The following is a 26,517-nucleotide window of genomic DNA, read 5'->3' as shown; positions in this document are numbered from 1 at the left end:
AACGCTTCCGCTGGCTGCGGGTCGGACGGCCTGGCAACCGAGCTGCGCCACACCGCCGCAGCCCGTTGCAGCCGGCGCACGGCCGCGCCTCCCCGCCGCTGCCTCCGCCGCCTGTAGCCTCGCTTCCCCGTCCTTCTGGCGCCTCCGCTGCCCGGCCTGTGTCCGCGGTCCTCAGCCGCCCTCGCCGCCTGGAGCCATCACTGCGTCTGCAAAGAAACCGCTTGCGGGCTGGCCTCGCCGCCGCCGCTGAGACCTCAGAACTGTCTCTTCCTTCTGGGACGACACAGCCCTCGTCTGCAAAGCAGCCGCTCCTCACCCGACTGAAGGCCGGACTCCGACCGCGAACGCCAACGTCTCCGGGAGGAGCCCCGAGTTCCCCGCGCCCCGGCTGCAGGGAGAAGACGGCCACGCCCCGCGACCACACCCCGGCGCCTCTCCAGCCCCGCGGCTCCTGCCTTCGCCACCCTCACTCGCTCCTCGCCTTCTGCGCTGCGACGCGACACCCTGCCTGCAGGTGGGGGACCCGACCGGAGACGCAGGGTGGCGGCGGACGCGTGATTGACTGCCTGAGCCTCCCAGAGGCTTCGCTGCGAGAACGAGCCGACGGACTGACTGACTTTGGGCGGGGGGCAGCGAAAGGACAAGAGCAGGACTCTGGTGTCATTTGTTACTTGTGATTGCGTGAAGCTTACCTCCCTCGGGCATATTGGGGGGAGTGTCTGCTGCTGTCCCTAAGTCCTAGAGCACAGGGAGCCACAGTCTAATCTGTATTTGTAGAATTGGGATCCTTGGTAGTTGGGAAAATGGCGATGACACTGTTGGAAGACTGGTGCAGGGGGATGGATGTGAACTCCCAGCGAGCCCTGCTGGTCTGGGGGATCCCAGTGAACTGTGATGAGGCTGAAATCGAAGAGACCCTCCAGGCTGCGATGCCCCAGGTGCCCTATCGAGTGCTTGGGAGAATGTTTTGGAGGGAAGAGAATGCGAAAGCAGCCTTGTTAGAGCTCACTGGCGCTGTCGATTACGCCGCGATCCCCAGGGAGATGCCCGGTAAAGGAGGGGTCTGGAAAGTGGTCTTTAAACCCCCGACTTCCGATGCTGAATTTTTAGAAAGGTTGCACCTCTTCCTAGCGAGAGAGGGGTGGACCGTGCAAGATGTTGCCCGCGTCCTTGGGTTTCAGAACCCCGCTCCGGCCCCAGGCCCAGATATGCCAGCAGAGATGCTAAACTATATTTTGGATAACGTTATTCAGCCTCTTATTGAGTCCATATGGTACAAGAAGCTGACGCTGTTCTCCGGGAAGGACATCCCGGGGCCTGGGGAGGAGACCTTTGATCCCTGGCTGGAACACACCAATGAGGTCATAGAGGAGTGGCAGGTGTCTGATGTAGAAAAGAGGCGGCGGTTGATGGAGAGTCTTAGAGGCCCTGCCGCTGATGTCATCCGCATCGTCAAGACTAACAACCCTTCGATAACCACTGCCGAATGCCTGAAGGCGCTTGAGCAGGTGTTTGGGAGCGTCGAGAGCTCTAGGGATGCGCAGGTCAGATTTCTGAACACTTACCAGAACCCGGGAGAAAAGTTATCTGCATATGTCATTCGTCTGGAGCCTCTTCTGCAGAAGGTGGTGGAGAAGGGGGTCATAGATAAAGATAACGTGAACCAGGCCCGCCTGGAACAGGTCATTGCCGGGGCCAACCACAGCGGGGCCATCCGAAGGCAGCTGTGGCTGACAGGGGCTGCGGAAGGGCCTGCGCCTAACCTCTTCCAGCTGCTGGTGCAGATCCGCGAGGAGGAGGCCAAGGAGGAGGAGGAGGAGGCCGAGGCCGCCCTCCTGCAGTTAGGCCTGGAGGGGCACTTCTGAGGCCCAGGAGTTGGGCTGTGGTGCAGATGTGGGCCACGGCTGCTTTCCTTGTCTCCGCGCTGTCTTACAGGTGTGTCTCTGAGTTGTAAAGGCTTCACCGTGTTCTGTTGTTTTGGGGGGTGGGGGGAGTCAGGCCTGGGTATTCATGTAACATTAGTACAGTGGCGCTGGTGAGCCCCCTGAGCTGCTGCGAGTGAGTCCTCCTAGCCGCAGTGCCGAGTAAAGACCTGCACACAAGTGCTCAGTGTAGGCTCTCGTGGCGGTCGTCAGTTGTGAACCTGTGAATCCGTGACACTTCCCACGGAGGTGAGCAAGTGGGAAACTGCATGTTCAGATGTTCAGGGCAGGGCCTGGCAACACAACAAGTGTTCAGTAAAATATGAGCTGTCCTTACGAATATCGTGAATAGTTTTTGTGTTTACAGTAAATTGCTCATTTATATTAATGGAAAGAAATGTGACTTAATTAGATACTATTTAGTTATTCAACCTTACAAATTTCTTATTTTTCATCTTGAAACATCTGGATCAGTTTAATTGAAAAGTATTCTGAGACTATGGAATGGGGTGTTAGAAAAATACTGCAATTCTAGAATTATGTAAATCAATTTTTCTCTGTACAAGATACAGAAATAAATTGCATGGGGAGGTCAATAAGAACCAGTTACAGTATCTGTTCCCCCATTTCAAATCTTTTGTCATTGAATAGTTCTTGTTCATGCTGATTCTAAGTGTTCTAAATTTGAAGTTATCAAAATACATGTATATGAATAAAAGAATTTTAAAATTCTGTTGTCTTGTTTTTCTGACACATATACAAAATTTCAGTGTAATTAAGCTCTATATTCTCTTTTCTTAGGAAGACTTCCCCATGTCACTAAAAAAAGCAAACTTCAATTACTTTAAGCTTTATAGCATACTGTGTAAGTATAAATCACAGAACCTTTCAATGTATTCCATTTTTGCACATTTTCTATTAGAAGGCTAAATAGATGTAAGTAAATATTACTATAAAATGTTAGGAAATACTGAAATGGGGCTCCGATGTTATCTAGCAATGCTTTTTCTTCCCTTTTAAATCCCTTTTCAGCTAAAAGTGTTTGTTTTGCTACAGAAATAATTCCTCATACCTGTTTAAAATGAATGTTTCAGATTTATAGCAGCCATTTTATATCCAGAGGATATAAACAGGGAAAGAGTTTAAAAACATGTTTGACTGCAGAGAATCAGTGACTGAAGATGTTTGTCTTGAGATCCCAATAAATCCAGAAGTGGTTACATGAACATAAGAGTTCAGTGGGGTTTTCCCCGAGTAACAAGGCTTTAAAATTATAGCCAACCTATTTAACAATCTTAAGGCAAAAAAATTATCAAGGCTAATACTGGCATACAGTCTAAAAGACTTTTCTGTACACTCACTTACGTCCTCATCTCCCATGTCAGGTCTGTTCCACCCTCACAGTCTTCTCCTAACTCTCACATCTCCACATATTTGACCCTTAAAACAGATATGCAAGTCTTCGCTTCCCCCACCAAACATGTCCTCATTCCTCCACGCCCCAACTCACAGAGCCTCCCCCTGCATTCCCATCAGCATGGCAGCATGGCACTGGCTACACGCACCCCCCTCACTTCTCAGAATCTTACCTGTACACACACACTCACTCCCACCTCTCCCCCACCCAGCACTCCATCATACCCCACCCCACGCATACAGCACAGCAGTCTCCCACCCCAGCCATACATTCCTGTCTCTCCACACACACATGCACACGTGCTCCCACTGCTGCCCACACCAGCTGGCCACCACACATACACACATTCTCACCCATACATACTACATTCATAACAAAAGTGATTGTGGTCTTCATTTCTTTCACCCAATGTTATAGGCATCCTTCTATGTCTGTACATAGGAATACACCTTTTTATAGCCGCAGAGTTGACTGCATTTTAGAAAGGAGGGTTATCACTTGGGATTCTTTTATTATATATAATAATCATATATCTACATATACATACATATATATTTATATAATACATATATATGGTATACATGTCAGGATTCTAGACAGCCACCCTTTATTCTAGAAAGTAATGAACTAAAAATAATGAGCTGTTTCTAATCTGAATTAAGGTTTTCTCTTTATAGGCTCAGAAATTAAAACCTGCTTTTTAAAGGAGGACAGCAGAAAAAAACATCCTTATAACCAAAAAACTGTGGAATAAAGAAGTAGAAACTGCACTACGGTACCATTCTGAGACCAAAATTGTATTCAGCCGGTAGCACAGAATATGTGCTGAGACAATGTGTAATGTTACGGCTATAATTGGGTTCTTCCCTGTTTCTTGTGTATCACAAAGGGCTAGCCAATGTCAGGTTTATTCCAGACCACACATCAGGGGCCTATCAACCCATCTTAACCTTGTACACTACTAGTGAGGAGAGGACTAGGAATGGCCAAGTGCAGTAGTAACTTGCTGTCCTGGGAAGCACTCACCAGGACACTAATCATTGAAATGGTGCCCAGAGAACTTACGGTGAAGACTTACAAACCTGGGAGAGGAGATTGTCATTGGTGGTGAACTATAGGAAAAACAAAAAACAAAAAAAGAAATGAGTCAATCTCTCTCCCCCTCTCTCTCATACACACGCACACAAGCTGTGTGGAATGTTTGATCCAAAGACCAAATTTCTTCAGAATTGAATGTCATTGGAAGTTCATGTGGTTGCTCTGTACTAGCTAAAACTAATGGTCATATAACCAAAAAAGATACATTTTTTTTTATAAAATAACACAATTTATTACTATTTTAAAACGTCTCACAAAATAACATTCAGAAACTCAACATTTCTAAATAATTTAACACAATAAGTTTAGTCATAAAGTCATGCTACAAAATTCCTGCATATAAAAGATTATTACCAAAGTATTAATAGATGTTAAAATGTTCTTCAGAATGGAGTTGGTTCTAGAGGCCAAAGATTCTGGAATGACGCTCGTTACCATGCTGACACCCTGGGAGAAGCAGTTAGCTCTATGTATATTCTCTATAGCTACCAACTCACCAGTCTCTGGATGGGATTGATCCCTCCAGGCAACAGCACCTCAGAGGCAGGTACCCTGCAGATCAAAGAAGCAAAGAACTTCCCACCCTTGTAACATGAGCCACAACTTAATTTAACCAACATCTAAATTAATTTTTCAAATCTAGATGTGGGAAAGATAACTCACAAAGTTCCTATTCTGAGTAAGAGAATTCTACTTGACATATTCCCTAGAGGGATGACTGTCAATGTAGCAGACTTGGAAGGTGACACCAAGGAGGGAAACAGGGAAATCCTGACTCTGATTATGTCAACAGACAACTACTGCACAGGTGCGCTTACAACGAGCACAGATGAAGTTGGGTTCTCTAATATCCACATGCAGGCTAGGTACTTACCTACCTGCCCTTTGGGAGTACTTTCCACCAACATCCAGTTCATAACTTTAAAGTGCAAATCTACTGCAAAATAGTTTACTCTCCCCCACCCCCTTGTTAAACTTGCTAGAGCACAATTTGGTTGGCTGGTTCCCCTCCACTTTAGCCCAATATGGGAAATTAACTAGAATCCAGTTATGACTTTTCTAAGTGGCAAGAGAAAGTTTTTCTTCATTTAGTAAAAAGTAAGACTCAGTCTCATTTTTTCTTTCAGTCTTCTTCCTTTGTACTCACTACTTTATAAAAAGGCAGGAATGGAGATTTAGATGTGGGATTTCTAAAAGTTCAGTGATTTTTTTTAAACACACCCTTTTTTTTATTGCACCTATTTTATGGTTTTACAAAAACAAAACAACAACCTCATGCTACAGTGAAGGTAAAGGAATACGGTCAAGTTAGCTGTGTCAGAAGCACCAACTCCACTACACTGAATCTTGTTTTATATTTAATTATTCACAGACACATTAAGCAGCCTAAATAAAGAAAATGTGTGCCAAAGGAATTAATTTCAGTTAAAGGATAACTTTCAGTTCAGCAGTTAGTTTTTTCCCTTTATCAATACTTACAATGTAAGGTCTTCACAAACTGACAGACTGCAGTTAGAGAGACACTAACTACTCATATGATCAATATTTTGACACCCCCCCACACACCAATTTTTAAAAGTTAATGATTAAATCCAACCTTTCTAGACCCTACACTTTTCCCATTTAGTCCTAAGAAAAACCCAGGTGGAAGGTTCTGGGTCAGAGAGATGATGATCTTCAATTCCACTTACACATCACCAATTCTGAGAATAAGTCAACAGTTACAATTCATTTCTTATTCCTTGTTACTCTACTTCAGACCACTAGCAAAAGGTATAAGAAGCATCTATTCAAGCCAAAATTTTTTTCCTCACAAGAACCACATTTAAGTATCTTATAACTGTACCAAGTTAGTGACCAATTATCATGATCAGACATTCCTCTGATCACATTGAAAATTGGTGTCTACACCAGCTAACTTTCATATATGATTACCGAATTTTGCCAAATTTTATACAATATTTTTCTGTATTTAATGACTACTATAGTCTGGAAAATCCTATGCATTATTGGACAATGAATGAACATTTAAAGAATGAACACTTAAAGAATGGTCCATTTTCTAAAAGCACACTCAAAAAGTTCAACTTTAGAGATAAAGAAAAATCTATCATAAAGTTGAATTCTGTTATAGTAAGAGAGAGGTAGGTTAATAATCACTGTCCTAAGATAAGCAAGAATGCTAAGAAATAAAAGTTGAGACCCTGCTGAAAAATGTAAGTTGAACCTTCTAGCCCTGAGTTTCTAATGTTATATGAAAAGTTATTAAAATGACCATTAAAAAAAGCAAAACACCAAGGACCATTTTCCTTCCATCCATGATTATTAAATACATCGCCTTCTCTCATACAACTCTCAGTGGCATATAGGACTACAGAGTGAAAATAAATGCACCCTGGACAAAAGGAATGTTAGTATAAAGCACTGGTTCTTAACCAGGGGCGGATTTGTTCCTACCCCTCTGCCAGAGGGGACAGATGGTAATGTCTGAAGACATTTTTGGTTGTCACAACTAAGCAGGGGGTTCTACTGGCATCTAGTGAAGCCAGAGATGGTGCTAAACATCCTGTAATACACAGGACAATATCATCCAACCCAAAATGTTATCAGTGCCAAGACTGAGAAACTCTGGTTTAAAGGAACAAAATCGTACGAACAGAGAACACAAAAACCTTTCAAGGTCTGACCCAGGTAATACACCCATAAGCTTAGAGTTAGGGAACACAGAAAAGTTGAATTCCTTTGTAGACTAAAATCAAGTTACCTGTGAAAAATTAAAATGCTGAACTGATTCTAGAGCTCTACTATCATTATGAGAATAGAGGAAATTTAAAAGAGCCACCAAAATGGCATAATGCTTTAAACCAGGAGCACAGAGAGAATCCATCTAATCCATAAACCAAAGGCATTTAATATCAGCTAAATTTGCAACAGTAAAGGATGATTTAAGGAATGACTGGAGAGAATGTTCTGGACTTACTCATACACCCTATCTTCCATTTTCTAATGGCATGGATTCTGGCTTTAATTCCATGAAAAGGATGCATAGAAGTCATTCAAATATTTGTTGAGTGAAACTAAGTATGAATTTTGTGTGAAATGAACAAAGAAAAGGACCTTAACATTTCTCTGAGAACTATCAGTGATTAAAAGACATTAAGAAACAAGGAGAAGCAGAGAAAATTAGTTTCTATATTATAGATTCAGAAAACCACACACCAACACCGTAAGCCATTTTACAGATTCAATATGAAGTCATCCCTTCCTATTACGTTCACTTCCAGAGTAACTTTTGAAAATATATCCATACATAGTAAAATGGCTTCAAGCTTGCCTACTGGATGAAGTGCAAACTACAAGTGACGAAGATCATCTTCCCTCCTAGTTTGAGGGATTTAAACATCACCACGGGGAATACTCATTGTCTACAGTTCACAAAAGAAATACCCATAGGCTTTGAATGTATAAGCCAGAGTAAAGATTTCTTCCTATGAGATTATAAGGAAGAACTAAAAGGAAGATAATAAAGTGTTGGACTAATTTTTCCTCTTGCTGTTTGTATTTAGAATTGATTGTCAAAGCAGTGGTCCCTTTAGATCAGAGTGACTCAGAGAAATCATGTAATTCCTACTTAAATGATAGCTGAAGTTTTCTGAAACCCAGGACTATGAGATCACTTTAAAAAAATGACTCTCCCCTCTTTGATTTTACACAAGTAAATGGGGAAATAAGAATCAGTCTCTGGTTGAGGGACTTTAGGCACAATTTGGCAGAGCGCCTCTGACTTCTTTTCTGCAATCTCTCAATGATTCAGTCATGACCTGCTATGGACTTCATCTGGTTACTGACTACTATACCTTGTACTTTCCAAAAAGATTTTTTTTCCTTACAAATTCTAAGCTCTGTATCCAACTATTGCTTTGCAATTTTGAGGTTAAGTCACCTACCACACTTCATAGAGAAGGCAATCCTCAAAAATACTGCCATTTGCCTGGGATCCCATAATGAAATATCTCTTCTCTTTTCCCTCCACAATCACTTACATAATTCATTTTAAGAGCTAACTTAGAAATGTTCTAAAAATATATTTTGAGATTCTAAATTTAATCTATTGAAAGGTATCAGATGCAGTCTTTTAAGTTCTATATTCTTATTTATAGCAATCACTTCTCCCAACATGAGGGTCAACACAACAAAGTTATTAGAGATATATGTTTACATATATCTTACATATATGTTTACATATATTTCCTTATATAACATATAAGGGACTATAAACCAAAAAGTGTGCCTAAGATCAGGTCCAAGTGAGTAACATGACCAGAGTAGTGGTCAAAGGAATGATCCTGACAGTCATTTTAACCACTGACCCAGATCACAGCATGTGACTCAAGTGGCCAGGTATACAAACACAACTTAAATTCCAGTTGACAAAGCACACATTTTTGGAAAAACAAATAAGTAAATATAACATGGGCTGTAAGGCCTCCAAGATATTAATTTTTCCTTTTTTCACCATAGCTTTTCCAACTGGACTTTGGGAGTCTTGGTTCTAGGACTGCTCTGTATTTCTTCTAAGAGGAACTCTTCCTGTCACCGTGCTGCCTTCTAAACCAAAGGCATGACACATTTGTGCTTCTGAATCATAAGGACATGGACCTTCAGGAAAGATGGTCTACAGATTCAAAAGTTAAGTATATATATTTAAATGCCTGGTCTGAAAAGAAAAAAAAAAAACCCTAAACAAACTGAATAAAGAACCATATTTGTTGTTAAAAATGACTGGTCTATAAAAGTTTCGGTAGATGGGGCCACGTAGTACATAACTGGGACTGAAGACAAAAAACTGAAAATTCGAGTTTCTAAAAAAAGTACTAGAATGTATGAAGTTGGTGTTACTGTTTTGGGGGGAGAAACACTCAATAGGTTTAAAAAAAGATAGGAATGAGAGATTTGTTTTATCTTAAGAACCTTTTGACCCACAGAGGATCTTTAAAATAGACAATTATACAAAACTTATCTACTGTTCTTATGACATTTAAATAAGTTAACACAAAGCAGGAAACGTGGTGTTAGTTATCTTCTTCCTCATCCTCTTTAATTACTGGGGTACCTAAAATGAAAAAGAAAATATTTCTGGTCATTCTCAACAGATTGCTAAAATTCTAAATGAAAATATTTTCCTGTTAACCTGAGAAGCTATGAGATGCTACAAAGTGTGCCATAATAAAAATAATCTTATAAAATAATCTCTTTAACTTCAAATGATCCAAAAAGCCTCTCAGGGAAATTCTCAAATGGATTAATATAAATACTTATGAATATTTGGCTCCCCAAATGCAGAGTTGCAAATAAAATGCCTACAGGTGCCAGGCAGAAAAATAAAGCCCTATACCCAGTAAAAACTTTGTATGTTAAACACAAAGAAATATTCTTCATTTTTCACAATAAAATATGCAATCCCAGTGTTGCCAGAAATCTGAATTTTTATATTACTCTCCCAAATATTAAGCAATAGGGACGAATTTGGGAAAAAATAAAAAGAACCAAAGCACAAAAAACAAAACACATCTGCAGGCTGTCACTGGGCCAAAGGCCACCCATTTCTGAGCACTGGCATTTGAAGCCTGCCCACAATTTGACCCCAATCCACCGTTCTGTCTTAACTCCTCAGCCAGTCACTTTCTGCACCAGCTAAACTGATCAGTTCACTGTCTCCCAAACTCACCTTGCACACTCTTACCTCTGGACCCTTGTTCAACAGAGTTCCTCCATTTTGGAATGTCCTCCCACACCAACTCTCCTTCCATCTAAACCCCACCCTTAATAAGGAACCAACTCTAGTGCCTCTTCCTCTGTGATCCTTCCTTAATGAACATTTATGTTCTTTATGGTAGCGAGCAGAGTTTCATCTCTCTGTACTCCCCACAGCATCTTTTCACAGGGGGAGAGTGAATGTGTTATTAGAGTATAACATACAAAGTATACAAATTATGTAAGTGTATGGATCGATAAATAAACACAAAGTGAACACATCTGGTAACCAGCACCAGAATAGGTAGAGAACATTATTAGAACCCCCAAAACTTCCTCAGGCCCCCTTCTAGTCACTATGCCCCCACAAAAGGCATACTCTATCCTGATGTCTAACACCATAGGTTATTTTGCCTGTTTTTGAAATTGATATGAACAAGATGGTATAACATACACTCTGTGTCTGGCTTCTGTTGCTCAACATTATGTTTGCATGATCCATCTATATTGTGTGAAATTTGTAATTCACTCATTCTCATTGCTGTTTAATATTACATTATATGAATATGTCATAATTTGTTCTATTCTTGATGGGCATTTGGGTTGTTTCCAATTCATAGCTATTAAAATAGTGCTGCTATGAACATTCTCATACACGTCATTTGGTAAACATATATATCCTTTTCTTTTGGGTATATAGCTAGGAGAAAAAGTGCTGGGTCATAATGGATATGTGTGTAGAGATTTTACAGATAATGCCAGTTTTCTAAAGTGGTTATACCAAGTTATATTACCATCTGGCAAGGTCTGAGAGTTCTAGTTCTCCACATCCCACTAATATTTGGCATTATCTTTTTCATTTTAGCTTTTTAAGATTCCCTAGTTTCGCTTATAAGCAACAGAAGAGGAGCAAAAGTAGGCAAGTTAGCAGCTGCAGCTGTCTCTGTTCTGGTCTATCCTATAGACCAAGCTGGTCATCGTAGGGGCTGTTCAGATTGCCCTGAGGTCAGTACTTGGTGGCTTGGTCTACTCAGGGTCTACTTGAGGGGTTCTGTTCCATGCTTAAGGGAAGAGTTTTACTTCCTGTATGCAATCCTGAAAGAAGACAAATGACTTCAAATGGTTTCTAGAATCCAACCAAAGGTAAACATAAAAAAGCTGAAGTCCAAGACTCTAATGTCCCTTCCCCCTTTTTTCTACTTTATTTTTTAATTGAGAAATATTCATTCGTACAAATACAATATAAATAATTTAAGGAGTAATAAAGCCAATGATTGTATACCCACTACCAATTTAGGAAATAGAATATTACCAGCATCTTAGAAACCTGTTTGCCTCTTCCCAATTATTCCTGTACCTCTCCACAAGAGATAATCTACTGTCATTTTACCCCTATGCAACCAGAAAAAAAGAAAAGAACATTCTGCATGATTCCACTGATATAAATTCAAATTAATCTATAGAGGCAGAAAGCAATCAGTGATTGCATTGGGAGGGATGATGCAAGGACCAGGAGAGAGGGATTACAAAGAGGCACATGGATACTTTTGGGGGTGATGCATATATTTATTACCTTTTTTTCCCCCAGCTTTATTGAGATATGACTGAGATAGCATTGTGTAAGTTTAAGGTATGAACATGATGATTTGATATACATATATATTATGGAATGATTACCACAATGTTAGGTAATACATTCATCACCTTACATAGTTACTTCCGTGTGTGTGTGTGTGTGTGTGTGTGTGTGTGTGTGTGTGTGTGGTGGTAACTTTTAAGATCCACTGTCTAAGCAACTTTCAATTTGCTGTAAGACAGTATTGTTAACTACAGTCACCATCATATATTCACTATCTTAACTGTGGCAATGGTTTCAGAGGTGTATATGTATATCAAAACACAGCAAATTATACACTTTAAATATGTGCAGTTAATTGTGTGTCAATTAAACTTCAGTCAAGCTGTTAACATTTTTTGGTATAGGAAAATAGATAGGTAAGAGCTTTTCACATCAATAATTCTCAGTTAGAGGACAGATGAGCACATATCTTCCAGGGAGGCATATTGGAATCACCTGTGAAACTTTTTCTGACTATAGAGACCTCTTCACTCTCTCCCCAGAGATTCTAAAATGTCCAGTATCTTCATAGGGGTGCAGTCCCATTTAAGAACAACCACTGCAGTAAGCTGGGGTGGATAAAAGGGTTGTATGCTGAGGCTTTGAAAGAGGTAGTAAGGGAGCAATGGGGAGACAAAGAATCTAGGAAGGGTTAATGACAAGGCAGCAGGGGTGGTAAAGAGAGAAGAGAAGGGCTGAGGGACATGGAGGCCTCAACCATAGACAACTAGGTCCTTTTGTTTTGGATGTGACTATCAGTATGAGGACGGTGCTGAAGACTACAGGGCAAATATGTATTTGGTACATGGGATGATGATGATCATCATCATCACATAGCTGGATATTACTTATTTTTTCTAAATATTTCCTTTCCCTCCATTCAATCAGGTAGCCTAGTCAGTTCTGGATCACTGCTTCAGGGGCAATGTGGAAAGTAGAGAAAGACCATCAGACCTACTGGATTTTGTCTTTGAAAAGCCTAAGAAGATTAGTGGAAGACAGTTTATGAGAAGATGAAGAAAAATGTGGAAAAGAAGGAGGGGGATAGTGATTCTCTTCAGATTAGAAAGGTTATTTCCCTGGGCTGGCAGAAAAGAGAGAAGTTTGTGGGTTCTGGAGCAGTTGGGATCCTGGCCTGGCCTCCTGGGAGGAGGTAAGATCCAGAGAAGTCTGGGACTATTATCATTTCCAGTTTTGAGATTACAAAAGAACAAGGCTTGGTGAAATTAATTAACTAGCAAAATGACGAAAAAACTATTAAGTGGTAGAACTAGAACTTGAACCCAGTCAGTCAGGGATATCTACTGACATTGACACCTATCTTAAATATTGGTTAACTAAAATTAGAGGGTGGGGGTAGAGAGAAAACTACAATTTTGATCCAGTTGTGAAAAAGCGACTGCTTACCATTTATGTCTAATTATTCTGCAAAATAATACCTTTGTGACTTGAGAACAAGCCTGGCTTTATAAAAAATTTTTGGTCGAGGGATGATCTTATACCAGTCTAAGTATCCTAGGAGGTTTTCATCTCACCCTGGCTCAAACCCAGACTCTAAAACTTCCTGTGGAATGAAATGGCTTTGGAGATTAGAGACAACCTATTTATTTCTTAGTTTTGCTCCTTTTCATGATTCAATGTCACAAATTCAATCCTTATGCCTCGAAAGCATTGCCCCAAGCTAGCCCAGAGTCACTCACCATCCAGCTTTTTCAGTTTGGGGACTCTCTTGGTCGCCTCTTCAATCCAGTTCCCGTCAGCAGAATGTTTCTCCTCCAAGGGATTGCCTACAAACACCAGGTCTTCCAGGCACGGCAATTCTGCCAGCTTCACAAATTCAGCTACAAGTACAAAGAATACATTCTATATTAAAATGGAAAGTTCTCCTGTTATGATTTTGGGGGTTGAACTCCAGTATCACTAGCCCTCAGTTTGTGACTATTCAGAACAATTTGTTGTTTAAGATTTTGAAGAAAGTAAGGGAAATTATACCATATGAAGTCATTCTCTGAAGACATTATGGAAAGGGAAGGAAAAAGAAGGCATACCTCTTCTACCTTTATGCTAGCCTAAGGACGGGATAAGAAAAGGAGATGAGGTTCAGAATCACAAAGAACAACATATCACTCTCCAGCGAGAGGTCTTCTCTATGCTGTATTGCATCAGTATGGGTTAAATCAAACTGCTTTTGTCTCCACCCATTCCCTTATCTCCAAATTCTTTATTTAAAAAAAGATTTATTTATTTGAGAGAGAGAGTTAGCATGGGGTAGGGGGCACAGGGAGAGGGAGACACAGAATCTCAAGCACTCTACACTGAGCACGGAGCCTGATGTGGGGCTCAATCCCATGACCCCGAGATCATGACCTGAGCTGAAATCAAGAGTCGGAAAGCTTAACCGGCTGAGCCACCCAGGCGCCCCTCATCTTTGAATTCTTTTTTTTTTTTTTAAAGATTTATTTATTTATTTTAGAGAGTGAGTGAAAGAGAGATCAGGGTGGAGGGGCAGAGGGAGAGGGAGACAGTCTTATACAGACTCCCCACAGCACAGAGCCTGCAGGGCTTGATCTCACAACCCCGAGTTCATGACCTGAGCTGAAACCAAGAATCCAACACTTAACTGACCAAGCCACCCATGCATCCCTCATCTTTGAATTCTCAAAGCAACGCATTCACACACCTACTGAAGAACTCATTACAGTTTATAAACTACTCTTTCCCACTAAGTTGTGAATTCCTTGAAGGCATGGACAGTGTCCTATTCAACTATGTATCTCAAGAGCCTGGCATAGCTCATAACACTTAATAGGGCTTTGGTAAATGCTGAATGAATAATGTACTATAAAAAAATGAAGTCATATAGATGGCAAAGACATATTCCATCCAAGAATTATTAAATTTAAACTGATTCCATTCAGCCTTTGGACTATAATTTTTTTCCATGATGGAGAGGACCAGGATCTATTCAATATAATCATTTTAAGTAAATATTTAAATGTAAATTTCAAGCATTCAGCTGAAAGATAGGAACTCCTATAGCTATTTCCCTGTGTGCTTAGAAAGAAATGTCCCCATTTTGCATCTTGTTCTCTGTTGGGCTATTTTCTATAAACAGGAGGTAGAAGATTAGCAAAGAGCCAGCTTCAGCTTACCCCAGTCTTTCACTAGGTTATTAGACATGTAGAGAATCTTCAATTTCTTCATTACATGGATCCCTTTCAACTTCTCAATAAAATTGTAGGAGATCCACAGTTCTTCTAATGTGTCCCCTACTGCTTCCTGAAAAAGAAAGCAATTTTGGTTTACAAGCTTATTTTCCTCTGTCCCCTTCCTTATAAACATAAAGACAATGGTCTTCAGAGAGAACTGAAACCCACCTGTCCGTTGGCAGGGGGGCTGAGGCTATGTGGGAGTTTTTTCTCATTAACAAGGCAAGTACATTTTCTTCCTCTCTTTAAACTGATCTGAACTAAGAATAGCTACTGAAATCACCAAAAGGGGAAATAATAGCACTATTTTATCATTTTTATTGAATTGTACAGATTTCAAATTATTTCCCTGTATTATATTATTTGATCCTTATAACATTTAAGATAGGCAAAGCAGGTTATTTGATTTCTATTATAGAGATTAAGGCATTTTCTAAGATCACAATGCTATCAAATAATAGAGGTAGGTCTAAATTTAAGGGTTTTTGTTTCAATATTTACTACAGAAACTTTCAAACACAAAAAGTTGAAAGAATCTTATAGCAAGTATCTATGTATCTACTACCCAGATTCTACCATTAACATTTTACTATTCTTTTCCTATCACATATCTGTCCATCTATCCATCCACTATCTATCCATCAATTCCTCTTATTTTTTTGATGTATAAAATTCAGTTTAAAACCCACAGTCTTTCCATTATGGTATAAAGATCATACTGGTTCTTAAATGGTAGATATAATCAATGGTGGTACAAAGACTCTTCCTTCTTTTATAGACATAAGACAAAATGTAATGATTATTTTCTTTATAAAAAAGAAATGAGGGGGGCGCCTGGGTGGCTCAGTCGGTTAAGCGTCTGCCTTCGGCTCAGGTCATGATCCCAGGGTCCTGGGATTGAGCCCCACGTCGGGCTGCTTGGCGGAGAGCCTGCTTCTCCCTCTCCCTCTAACTGCTTCTCTGCCTACTTGTGCTCTCTATCTCTCTGTCAAATAAATAAATAAAATAAAATAAAAAAGAAACAAGGGGCACCTGGGTGGCTCAGTCAGTTAAGCGCCCGACTCTTGATTTCGGCTCAGGTCATGATCTCCGGGTTGTGAGATCAAGTCATGCATCAGGTTCAACGCTGGGCATGAAGCCTGCTTGGGATTCTTTCTCTCCCTCCCCCTTTGCCTGTACCCACCCCCCAAAAAAAGTTCTAGGCAGGAACAATTACATGCTCAATTTCCTCTTATCCCAAAAGAATTTACCTACATCCACAAGGTAACGTCTAGAATGTGGGGCCTAGGTCTATGTCCTGGTAACTTTCCCTTCAAAGACCGCAGAGAAAATAAATGTACCCTGGATAAAGATCCCTAATGGATTTTCCATACTGGTGGAACCAGGGGGAAGCTGAAGGGAGTGGCCTGAATTAGTCTGAGTGCCATCCCAACTCCCACAATTCATCATAGTTTCAACTTTGAGTTGAGAAGAAACACAATTCAAAGTAAAACAAAAAAAAAAGTTTAAATCAGTCTATCCTGGCACTCATATATCAGAACTTTGTGATTTAACCAAACCCCCTCATCTAGTAGTATTCTGATATCTTCTCCCAAAGGACCTAATTAATATACCCTACCTTTCAGAAGAGGGGAATCAGTCTTCAAACAATTTAAGCTGTTTTGCATACATTTTCATCTTAATGTATCTCTAATCATCTCATGTTTCCAATTTAGAAAGTATGAGGTAGCAGGAAAAATACTGACTAAATATGGATTAGAAGATTTAGGCTCAATTCTGGGTTCTGCTGCTTAGTTTTGTTTTACGTGTGCACCTGAGGGCTCTCAGTCAATTTCACATAGCCAATTTGATCAATTCTCCAAAGAACCAATTTGCTGAATTTACTCGTTCACTGATTTACTGAAAAACTGTTCACTTATAAATTATAGCAATTCGTTTTATTTTTTTTTTTTTAAGATTTTATTTATTTACTTGACAGAGAGAGACACAGCAAGAGAAGGAACACAAGCAGGGGGACTGGGAGAGAGAGAAGCAGGCCTCCCGTGGAGCAGGGAGCCGGATGCGGGGCTCGATCCCAGGACCCTGGGATCATGACCTGAGCCGAAGGCAGACACTTAACGACTGAGCCACCCAGGTGCCCCAGCAATTTGTTTTAGATAGGATAAGATATGATATAAATTCCTTTAGACAGGATAACTTTTGAAGATTTCTGTGATGTTTTATTCATTTGAGTACTAATTTAGTTTCAGTTTAGTTTTCAGCCGTTTGGATGTAACTGTTTTGCCATTACCAAATTGCGGTGCACTTGGGGACTTTGCTTGGCAATATGACTTTGTGAAATGAGAATTTCTTATGTATACTGACTTACGAATGTATAGATTTTGGATGCCCAGAGCATAGTTTTTTCAATACATTTTCAGTCTATTCCACTGTCTATTGTACTTCTGTAAATGTAAGGATTTACTAACCAGCTCAATTAGATTACTATTTTTATGTGTTCTAATCATTTGAGAAGTGATTATTGTCTAAATTATAAAACTGAATTCTACAAAGATGGACTGACAAAAACAACAGTTGAGATGAAACAGCTGTATATTAAGACTAAATTAAACCTTAAAGAAAAATTTTAGAGGTGTTGAAACCATTCCAAGCAACACAATTTTCTATGTATTTGTTAAGTAGGTAATAATGATAAGATTTTGGTGAAGCAATCTGGTGACTATCAACTAGTAAACCTGGCTAAGTTTGTGTAAATTAGTTCAGTGGAATCTGTCATTAAATACACTGACTCTTTGGAGAACTGGACATGGAGTAGACAGGTATTTAGCAAACTGGTCTGCTCCTGCATGCGAACAAATCATTCCTCCTAGTTTCTTACTCTGTAAAATGAGGAGGTTGGCATATTGAGATACCATTTCACACTCATTAGATGGCTACTATCAAGCAAATGGAAAATAACAAGTGTTGGCAAGTATATGAAGAAACTGGAACCCTTGTGCACTACTGGTGGGAATGTAAAATGGTACAGCTACTACAGAACAGTTTGGTGGTTCCTCCAAAAATTAAAAAATATGATCCAGCATTCCCACTTTTGTTTTTTAGATTTTATTTATTTATTTGCCAGAAAGAGAGCACAAACAGGGGGAGTGGCAGGCAGAGGGAGAAGCAGGCTCCCTGCTAAGCAAGGAACCCAATGCGGGACTCAATCCCAGGACCCTGGGATCATGACCTGAGCGGAAGGCAGCTATTTAATGAACTGAGCCACCCAGGCATCCTGGTACTCCCAATTCTGAGCATACACCCAAAAGAATCAGAAGCAGAGTTTTGAAGAGATATTTGGATACCAATGCTCACAGCAGCATTATTTACAATAGTCAAAAGGTGGAAACATCCATTGGTGGATGAATGAATAAACAAAACAAAATATGGTATATACATACAATAGAATATTATTCATCCTTAAAATGGAAAGAAATTCTGATACATGCTACAACATAAATGAACCTTGAGGACATTATGCTAAGTGAAATAAGCCAGTCACATGAAGACAAATACTGTATGATTCCATTTACATGAGGTACATATAGTAGTCACATTCATAGAGACAGAAAGTAGAATGGGGGTTTTAGAACTGAGGGGAGGGGACAAGGAAATTATTATTCAATGGGTACAGAGGTGCAGGTTTGCCAGCTGAAAAGAGTTCCAGAGATGGATAGCATTGATGGTTGCACAATAATACAAATATACTTAATACCATTGAACTGTACACTTAAAAATGGTTACCACGGTAAATTTTATGTTATGTGTATTTTGCCACAATAAAAAAAGGAAAAGAAATGAGGAGGTTGGACAAGAAGTTCTCTAAGATCCCTTTCAGCTATTAAAGTTTATGATTCTTTGAGGTCAACAAACCACTATGTATTGAAAACAAAAAAAAATAAGTGTCTGTTCCGTAAATAGTATTACATTGGAAGTTATAGGAATGGGAAGGGCTTAATGAAGTGCTGTAAAACCTCCATTTCAGACCACATAAAATGATGATGATGATTATTGTTTGTTTTTTATATAAAGTAATGAATTCAGATAACATAATGTTGCTTAGAATTCTTTAGGAAGATCTGGGGGGCACCTGGGTGGCTCAGTCGTTAAACGTCTGCTTTCGGCTCAGGTCATGATCCCAGGGTCCTGGGATCGAGCCCCACATCCGGGCTCCCTGCTCTGCAGGAAGCCTGCTTCTCCCTCTCCCACTCCCCCTGCTGGTGTTCCCTCTCTGGCTGTGTCTCTTTGTCAAATAAATAAATAAAATCTTAAAAAAAAAAAAAAGAGGGGCACCTGAGTGGCTCAGTCATTAAGTGTCTGCCTTCGGCTCAGGTCGTGATCCTGGGGTCCTGGGATTGAGGTCCGCTTCAGGCTCCCTGCTCAGCCGGGAGTCTGCTTCTCCCTCTCCCACTCCCCCTGCTTGTGTTCCCCCCCCCCCCCCCCTCTGTGTGTCAAATAAATAAATAAAATCTTAAAAAAAAAAAGAAGTCTTTAAGAAGATCTGATTCATAAACAGTTAAGAACTGTTTGTAGGCAATTGATTATAAATATACAAAACAAATAGCTTTTATGTTATAAACAGGAAGTGAAGAGAGAAATTACCTCATTCATCGTAGCAACAAAAAATATAAATTACCTGGGAATACATTTTTGTAAGACATGTACAGGCCTTATAGGAATTAAAACTAAAATTCTACTAAAAGACATAAAAAAAATCTGAATAAATCTGCCTACGAGTAAAGTCTCATTATTATAAAGATATCAATTTTCTCCAAATCAATCTATAAATTCAATGTAGTTCTAAGACTTCCAAAGGGAATTTATTTTTGTGAACTTGATAAACTGATTTTCAAGTTTCTCTCGAAGAGTAAATGTCTTAAGAAAACCCAACAAACATTTTGAACAAAGAAAGAGGACTTATCCAAATAGGTATCAAAACATATAAAGCTAAAGAAAATTAAAGCAGCATGATATCGGAGCTGGAATATATAAGTAAAACAACAAATAGAAAGAAACTTGGCCATCCAGGAACCCACCCATGCATACACAGAGTTTAGGAGGTGGCATTTACAGTGGGAAAAGGAGATTTTTCAATATACAGTTAACCATTTGAAGGGAAAAAAATAAGGTTTGATACCTGCCTAATGCAACATATAAAAATAAACTCCAGGGGACGCCTGGGTGGTTCAGTTGGTTAAGCGACTGCCTTCGGCTCAGGTCATGGTCCTGGAGTCCCGGGATCGAGTCCAGGGTCGGGCTCCCCGCTCGGCGGGGAGTCTGCTTCTCCCTCTGACTCTCCCCCCTCTCATGCTCTCTCTCTCATTCTCTCAAATAAATAAATAAATAAAATCTTTTAAAAAAATAAACTCCAGATGGATTAAAGATATAAACTTTAAAAATTTACACTTAAAAAAACTACAGAAGTACTAGAAGAAAATATAAGACTATTTTTATAATCTAGAACTAAAGACCTTCTATATAAGATATAAAACATAGAAGTCATAAAGTTTGACAAATAAATTTGACAAATTTTTTTTAAAGATTTTATTTATTTATTTGACAGAGAGAGAGAGCAAGAGCAGGAACACAAGCAGGGGGAGTGGGAGAAGGAGAAGCAGGCTCCCCACGGAGAAGGGAGCCTGATGCAGGGCTCGATCCCAGGACCCCGGAATCATGACCTGAGCCGAAGGCAGACACTTAACGACTGAGCCACCCAGGTGCCCCAAATTTGACAAATTTTAAAATTCCATTTGGCAACTACAAATAAAGTAAAAAGACAAGGGACAAACTAAGAGAAAATACATTTAATAATTCTGAAAACTGGATTCCCTGGTGGGCTCAGTCAGAGGGGCATGTGGTTCTTGATCTCAGGGTTGTGAGTTCGAGCCCCTTGGTTGGGTGTAGGGAGTACTTAAAAATAAAATCTTAAAAAAAAAATCTGAAAATTGTATTAAATTGAAGTGTGGAATCTGCAATCAGATTGCCTAGATTTGACCATCGTGGCCAAGTCCTCCACCCCTTCCCTCTTCTTCCCTCCTACCCTCCACTGCTCTTCCATCATTTTTTTTATCTATTCATCCATAGAGGTACACTTGGGTTGCTTCCACCTTTTGGTCACCGTGAATAATGCTGCTATAAACATGGGTAAACAAATATTTTCCTTGTATTTTAGGGGGAATCATCTGTTTGTTTCTTTTTTGAGTAAAGAGTAACATATAAGATAACAACAAACAAACAAAAACCCCACACAGTACAAACAAGCATGAAAAGAAAAGTGTTTCGCACCCCACACCTCTTCCTTTCTGCAGAGGCAACAGCTTTTACCAGAAATATGTGTGTGGTGTGTGTGTGTATAACATATTTGGTCCAACATCTTTGTTCATGTATGTGAGTATGAAGAACTCCTAGATATAGAATAGCTGGGACAAGGTAAATACATATTGAAGGCTGTGATAGCTACTACAAACTGCCAGTCTCAGCAACAGTGTTTAAGAGTGCTTGTTCACTATACTTGGGCACTTTACATAACTACCTGAGACCAAGTGTGTTTATCCTGAAATGAGGATTTTTTTTAATCTAAAAATGAGGACATTATCTACTTGTGAATTGCAAAGGAGACAATGCATATAGTCTGCTACATAGTTAATAAATGTTAACAACAGTTATAGTAATAATATTCTCAACAATGGATATTAGAAATATTGAGAGTGCTTAGAATTCAATAAGAAAAAAATAAAGCCAATAGAAAAATGGGTAAAAACTATAGTTGGTCAATTTCCAATTAGCAATAATCGCGCCTCAGATAAACCTCATTGGCTATGATACTGCCACTGTGCAAAGCTTAGTTGGTCAATTTCCAAAAGAGGAAACATACATAACAAATATATAGGAAGACGTTCAAAGTCACAACTAACTAAATACAGATTAAAACAACACAATATTCCATTTTTGCCTATCATATTGGCAAATATTAAAAAATGGACAATACTCATGGATATTAAGGGTGGAGGGGATAATCCTCACCCATATACCATTGATGGAAGTAGAAACTGGCATTAGCATTGTAAGAGCAATTTGAGGTACCTATCAAAAATTTAAATGCACACAAATATTCTCAGCATTTCTACTTTTAGCAATCTAGCCTATATAAACATTCAAATAACTGTTGAAGGATAGATGTGTGAAGATGTTCACTGCAGCACGATTTGTAATAGCAAAAAAAGAGACACCCCTTCCTCAAGAAAATAATCTAAACACTCAGCAGTATTGGAATAAATACACTGTTATATACTGAAACTGTGTAAAAACTATAATGCTATTAAAAAATAATGCATGGGGGGCGCCTGGGTGGCTGTCAGTTAAGCATCTGCCTTGGGCTTAGGTCATGATCCCAGGGTCTTGGGATCGAGCCCTGCATCAGGCTCTCTTAGCAGGGAGGCTGCTTCTCCCTCTGCCTGACACTCCTCCTGCTTGTGCTCTCTCCCTCTCTCTCTGACAAATAAATAAAATCCTTAAAAAATAATAATAATGCATTTGAGGGGTGCCATGGTGACTTAGTCTGTTAAGCACCTGCCTTCAGCTCAGGTCATGGTCCCAGTCCTGGGATTGAGCCCCATGTCAGTCTCCCTGCTCAGCGGGGAGTCTGCTACTCCCTCTGCCCCTAACCCCACTTGTGTGAGATCTCTCTCCGTCTCTCTCTCTCAAATAAATAAATACAATCTTTAAAGAAAAGAATAATGCATTGGGGCGTCTGGGTGGCTTAGTTGGTTAAACATCCCACTCTTGATTTTGGTTCAGGTCATGATCTTGGGGTTGTGAGATCGAGCCCTGCACTGGGCTCCACACTCGGCAAGAAGTCTGCTTCTTTCCCTCTTCCTCTACCTCTGCCCTGCCTCCAGCACATGCTCTCTCTAAAATAAATAAAATAAATCTTTAAAAAAAATATACTATATCTTTATATTTTGACATGGAAGGATATCCCTGATACACTGTTGAATGAAAAAGCAGAAAAAATATGCCCTGTATATTATCAGTACAAACATACATAACATATATATACACACACATACACATGCACACACACACACAGATATCTATAGGTAAAAAGAGGAAAGACTTTCACAGTGTATTTCATATATTTATGAATTGCTTGATCTTTTTTTATAATTAACATATATTACTCTTAGAATTAAAAATTTAACCTAATAATTTTTGTAATTAGGAATATATTGAGTCACTCAGTAAATATTTACAGAGTGCCTACTACATGTATCAAGCACTAATATAGAAGCTGATGAACAAAACTAATGTACTCATTAGGATTCGTGTGTGTGTGTGTGTGTGTGTGTGTGTGTGTGACATGACAGAAAGAGAGAGAACAAATGAAAATTTCAGATAATAATAAGAAAGATGAAAAAAATTATAAGTAGTGAGAGTTATTGCCTAGAGGGCTACTTTGGATATAGGGTGCTGGGACACTTTTGTGGAGGTGACATCTAAGCTGAAGTGTGATGGCCAATAAGGTAGAAATCCAAAGTAACAGAGTTGTTAAGGCAGAAGAAATAGCAAGTACAGAGTCTTCAGGTGGGAACAGACTCGGTGTGTTCAAGGAAGAGAAAGACCAGTGGAGATTACCAACTAGGAAGAAGAGTAATATGGATTGAGATCTGAAAGGAAGGCAAGAGGCCAGATCATACATACAAATGGGCTTGTCAGTTTCAGGACATTTACATTTGTTGTCCCACCTCAGTCTGGACCACCAGTCCCTTGGTCAGCTCTGTAGCTTACATCCTCACTTCTCATCCATCTATGCTCTTGTATATGCCTTATTTTTCTTCATTGCCTTCATCACCACCTGTATTATACAATCTATTGTATATGTAGCATACAAATATTTTCTAGTCTGCCTCCCTCTACTGTAATGGAAGTTCTAGGAGAGCAAGGACTTCATTTCATATTCTTCTGTATCTCTAATGCCTAGAACAGCACCTGGCTTAAAGTAGGCATTCAGGAAACATACTAAATGAATTAATAACATGAAAAAAATGACCTTTAAATATTAAGTAAAAAAAAAAAGAGATGCAAAACAATATGTATAGTATGATTTCATTTTCTACATACCCATCAAAGAATAGAAAAAAAGGCAAGAAAGATGACAGTCAAAATGTTAGCAATATTTATGAGGTGCCTGGGGGGTGTAGTCAGTTAAGCATCCAACTCTCAGTTTTGGCTCAGGTTGTGATCTCAGGGCTGGGATCGAGCCCCACCTCAGGCTCTGTGCTCAGCACAGAGTCTGCCTGTGACTCTCTCCCCCTCTCACTCTGCCCCTCCCGCTGCACACACTCTCTCTCTCTCTCAAATAAATAAATCTTAAAAAAATAGTTACCAATATTTAAACTGTAAGTGATCTATAGGTACCTTTTACAGTTGCTTTTCTACTTTGTAAAGTTTCTGAAATGGACAAATATTACTTGTATATTAAGGGAAAAAAGTACATGCTTTTTTAAAGAAATAAATAACAACCTACCAGTCCATTTAAGTTCTTTATGTTGTTTCTTCCTAAAGACAATATCCTCAAGTTTTCTGCAGTGGAAAAAAAACAATTTTTTGTTTACGAGAATCATATTATAACTGTTGTAAATCCAGTATAATAAAGTATTAATACATTTTATATAATAAATATATTTATATGGTGAGTAAGAAAGGCTGTATTAATTAAAAGTGGTATTCAAGTCAATTCAATTCAAGAAACTGACTCACTTATCATCTAAGGCAAACACTACAACTATAATTTCACATCATGACAATATTAAATTTACAAATGGTTAGCTATTTTGAATGCAAGGTTTTAAATTGCTGGCTAGTAAAAATATTTCAGGGATAAGATAAGAGGAAAGAAGATTTGAACTTTAAATTTGGAAGCATATATATTTCAAATCTACTATAGTATAAGGACTCACACTAGAAAATAGGAACATATTTATGTATAGTCCACCTCACTCCACAAAGGATTAAAAGTGAAACTAAATTAATTAGTATTTAAAAAATCTTTTGCTTTCAGTCTTTTAAAGAATTAGATTGTGATTTGCTTTAAAAATGCTTATTTGTATTTTTTAAAAGGATGGTTCTATTTGTGTATCTATAGGCTATTTCTAGAAGAAAAAAAGAAAATAGAAAGAGTAGTTGCTTTATGGTCAGAGGAAAACTTAGTTTCCATTGTAACCTTTTTTGAACTGTTTGCATAAAACCGTGCGCATGTATAATTTTTCAAACTTAAAAAAAGATTTCTAGCAAAATAAAGGAAACTTCATTTCTGTTCTAAAAAATTGTTGATTACTTATGCATAAGTTATACACTTAGTTTTCACAATGTAACCTTCGGTAACTATGTTGTCCAATATGATAGTTACTAGCCACATGTGGCTATTTAAATTAATTAAAATTAAATACAATTTAAAATTCAGTTTCTCAGTCATACTAGCCACATTTCAAAAGCTTAACAGCTGTATGTGGCTAGTGGTAACTATACTGGGATGGTGCAGACAGCTCTATTGGATTGCACTGTTTTACAAAATCCATAATTCAGTGGTTAAGAACACAAATTCACTTAACTGAGTTCCAATCCCAGCTCTCTAGGGAAGCACCAAACTTCTTTGAATCACAGTTTCATCATACATAAAATGAGGAAATATAATATCTACCTTATAACGATATCAGGATTGGGGTGCCTGGGTGGCTCAGTCAGTTGGGACTCTTAGTTTCAGCTCAGGTCATGGTCTCAGGTTCAAGAGATGGAGCCCTGTGTTGGGCTCTGTGCTCAGCACAGAGTCAGCTTGAGATTCTTTCCCCTCCCCCTCTGCCCCTCCCCTCCACCCCCATTCATGCTCTCTCCCAGATAAATAAAATAAATAAATAAAATCATTATAAAAAGAAGAATATCAGGATTAAATGAGATAATTTTCTAAAACATTCAGCATAATGCTTAATCCATGGTAAGTACACAATAAATGATGTCTGTGTCTATGTATGTGTTTGTGTGTGCATGTGTGTATCAGGCATACAGGGTTACATAAACTTTGTTTTAATTTATTTAATTTAATGAATTATTTTAAATTCTGTTATGAGAAACATTTAACTTTCAGGACAAAGTATTTTAAGAGTGACCTAATTCATGCAAAATGCTTTAATTGTTGAAAGAAGACCCCGTTATGGACTGAACTGTGTCCCCCTACCCTAAAATTCATAGTTGTAGTCCTAGCACCCAGTACCTCAGAATATGACTGTATGTGAACACAGGATTTTAAAGAGGTAATTAAGGTAAAATGAGATCATTTTAGGTAAAATTCAATATGACTGGTGCCTTTAGAAGAAGAGGAGATTAGGACACAGAAACAGAGGAAAGACCATTAAAGACCAAGGGAGGGGCGCCTGGGTGGCTCAGTTGGTTAAGCGACTGCCTTCA

The 26,517-nt window shown here is 39.1% G+C and overlaps 2 protein-coding genes and 1 pseudogene across 3 annotated transcripts in view; 1 reads left to right on the top strand and 2 right to left on the bottom strand.

The window, feature by feature from the left end:
• The first annotated feature begins 45 nt into the window (after nucleotides 1-45).
• Nucleotides 46-2,654, top strand: PNMA1 (PNMA family member 1). The gene has a single exon (XM_025869696.2). The coding sequence runs from the start codon at nucleotides 804-806 to the stop codon at nucleotides 1,863-1,865; it is 1,062 nt and encodes a 353-aa protein (XP_025725481.1). The 5' UTR covers nucleotides 46-803; the 3' UTR covers nucleotides 1,866-2,654.
• A 970-nt stretch (nucleotides 2,655-3,624) lies between these two features.
• The window catches only part of DNAL1 (dynein axonemal light chain 1), a 39,439-nt gene continuing 16,546 nt past the window's right edge, over nucleotides 3,625-26,517 (bottom strand). The window contains exons 5-8 of one of the 2 annotated variants that reach the window (XM_073895532.1): nucleotides 24,584-24,639; nucleotides 14,962-15,088; nucleotides 13,510-13,650; nucleotides 3,625-9,550 (exon numbers count right to left, since the gene is read on the bottom strand). In XM_073895532.1, the coding sequence (XP_073751633.1) occupies nucleotides 9,510-9,550; nucleotides 13,510-13,650; nucleotides 14,962-15,088; nucleotides 24,584-24,639 (365 nt within the window). In that variant the 3' untranslated portion in view covers nucleotides 3,625-9,509. The remainder of the gene's footprint in view (nucleotides 9,551-13,509; nucleotides 13,651-14,961; nucleotides 15,089-24,583; nucleotides 24,640-26,517) is intronic. The other variant, XM_025869697.2, reaches the window with a different exon arrangement.
• LOC112822895 (U4 spliceosomal RNA) lies at nucleotides 21,769-21,899 on the bottom strand (annotated as a pseudogene).

This window comes from Callorhinus ursinus, unplaced genomic scaffold (assembly GCF_003265705.2).
Source record: "Callorhinus ursinus isolate GAN/ISIS: 27379988/994484 unplaced genomic scaffold, GSC_fseal_2.0 scaffold8, whole genome shotgun sequence".
NCBI classification, from domain to species: Eukaryota; Metazoa; Chordata; class Mammalia; order Carnivora; family Otariidae; genus Callorhinus; species Callorhinus ursinus.
Note: the sequence above shows the minus strand (reverse complement) of the source record. Positions and strands in the feature narration are given on the sequence as shown.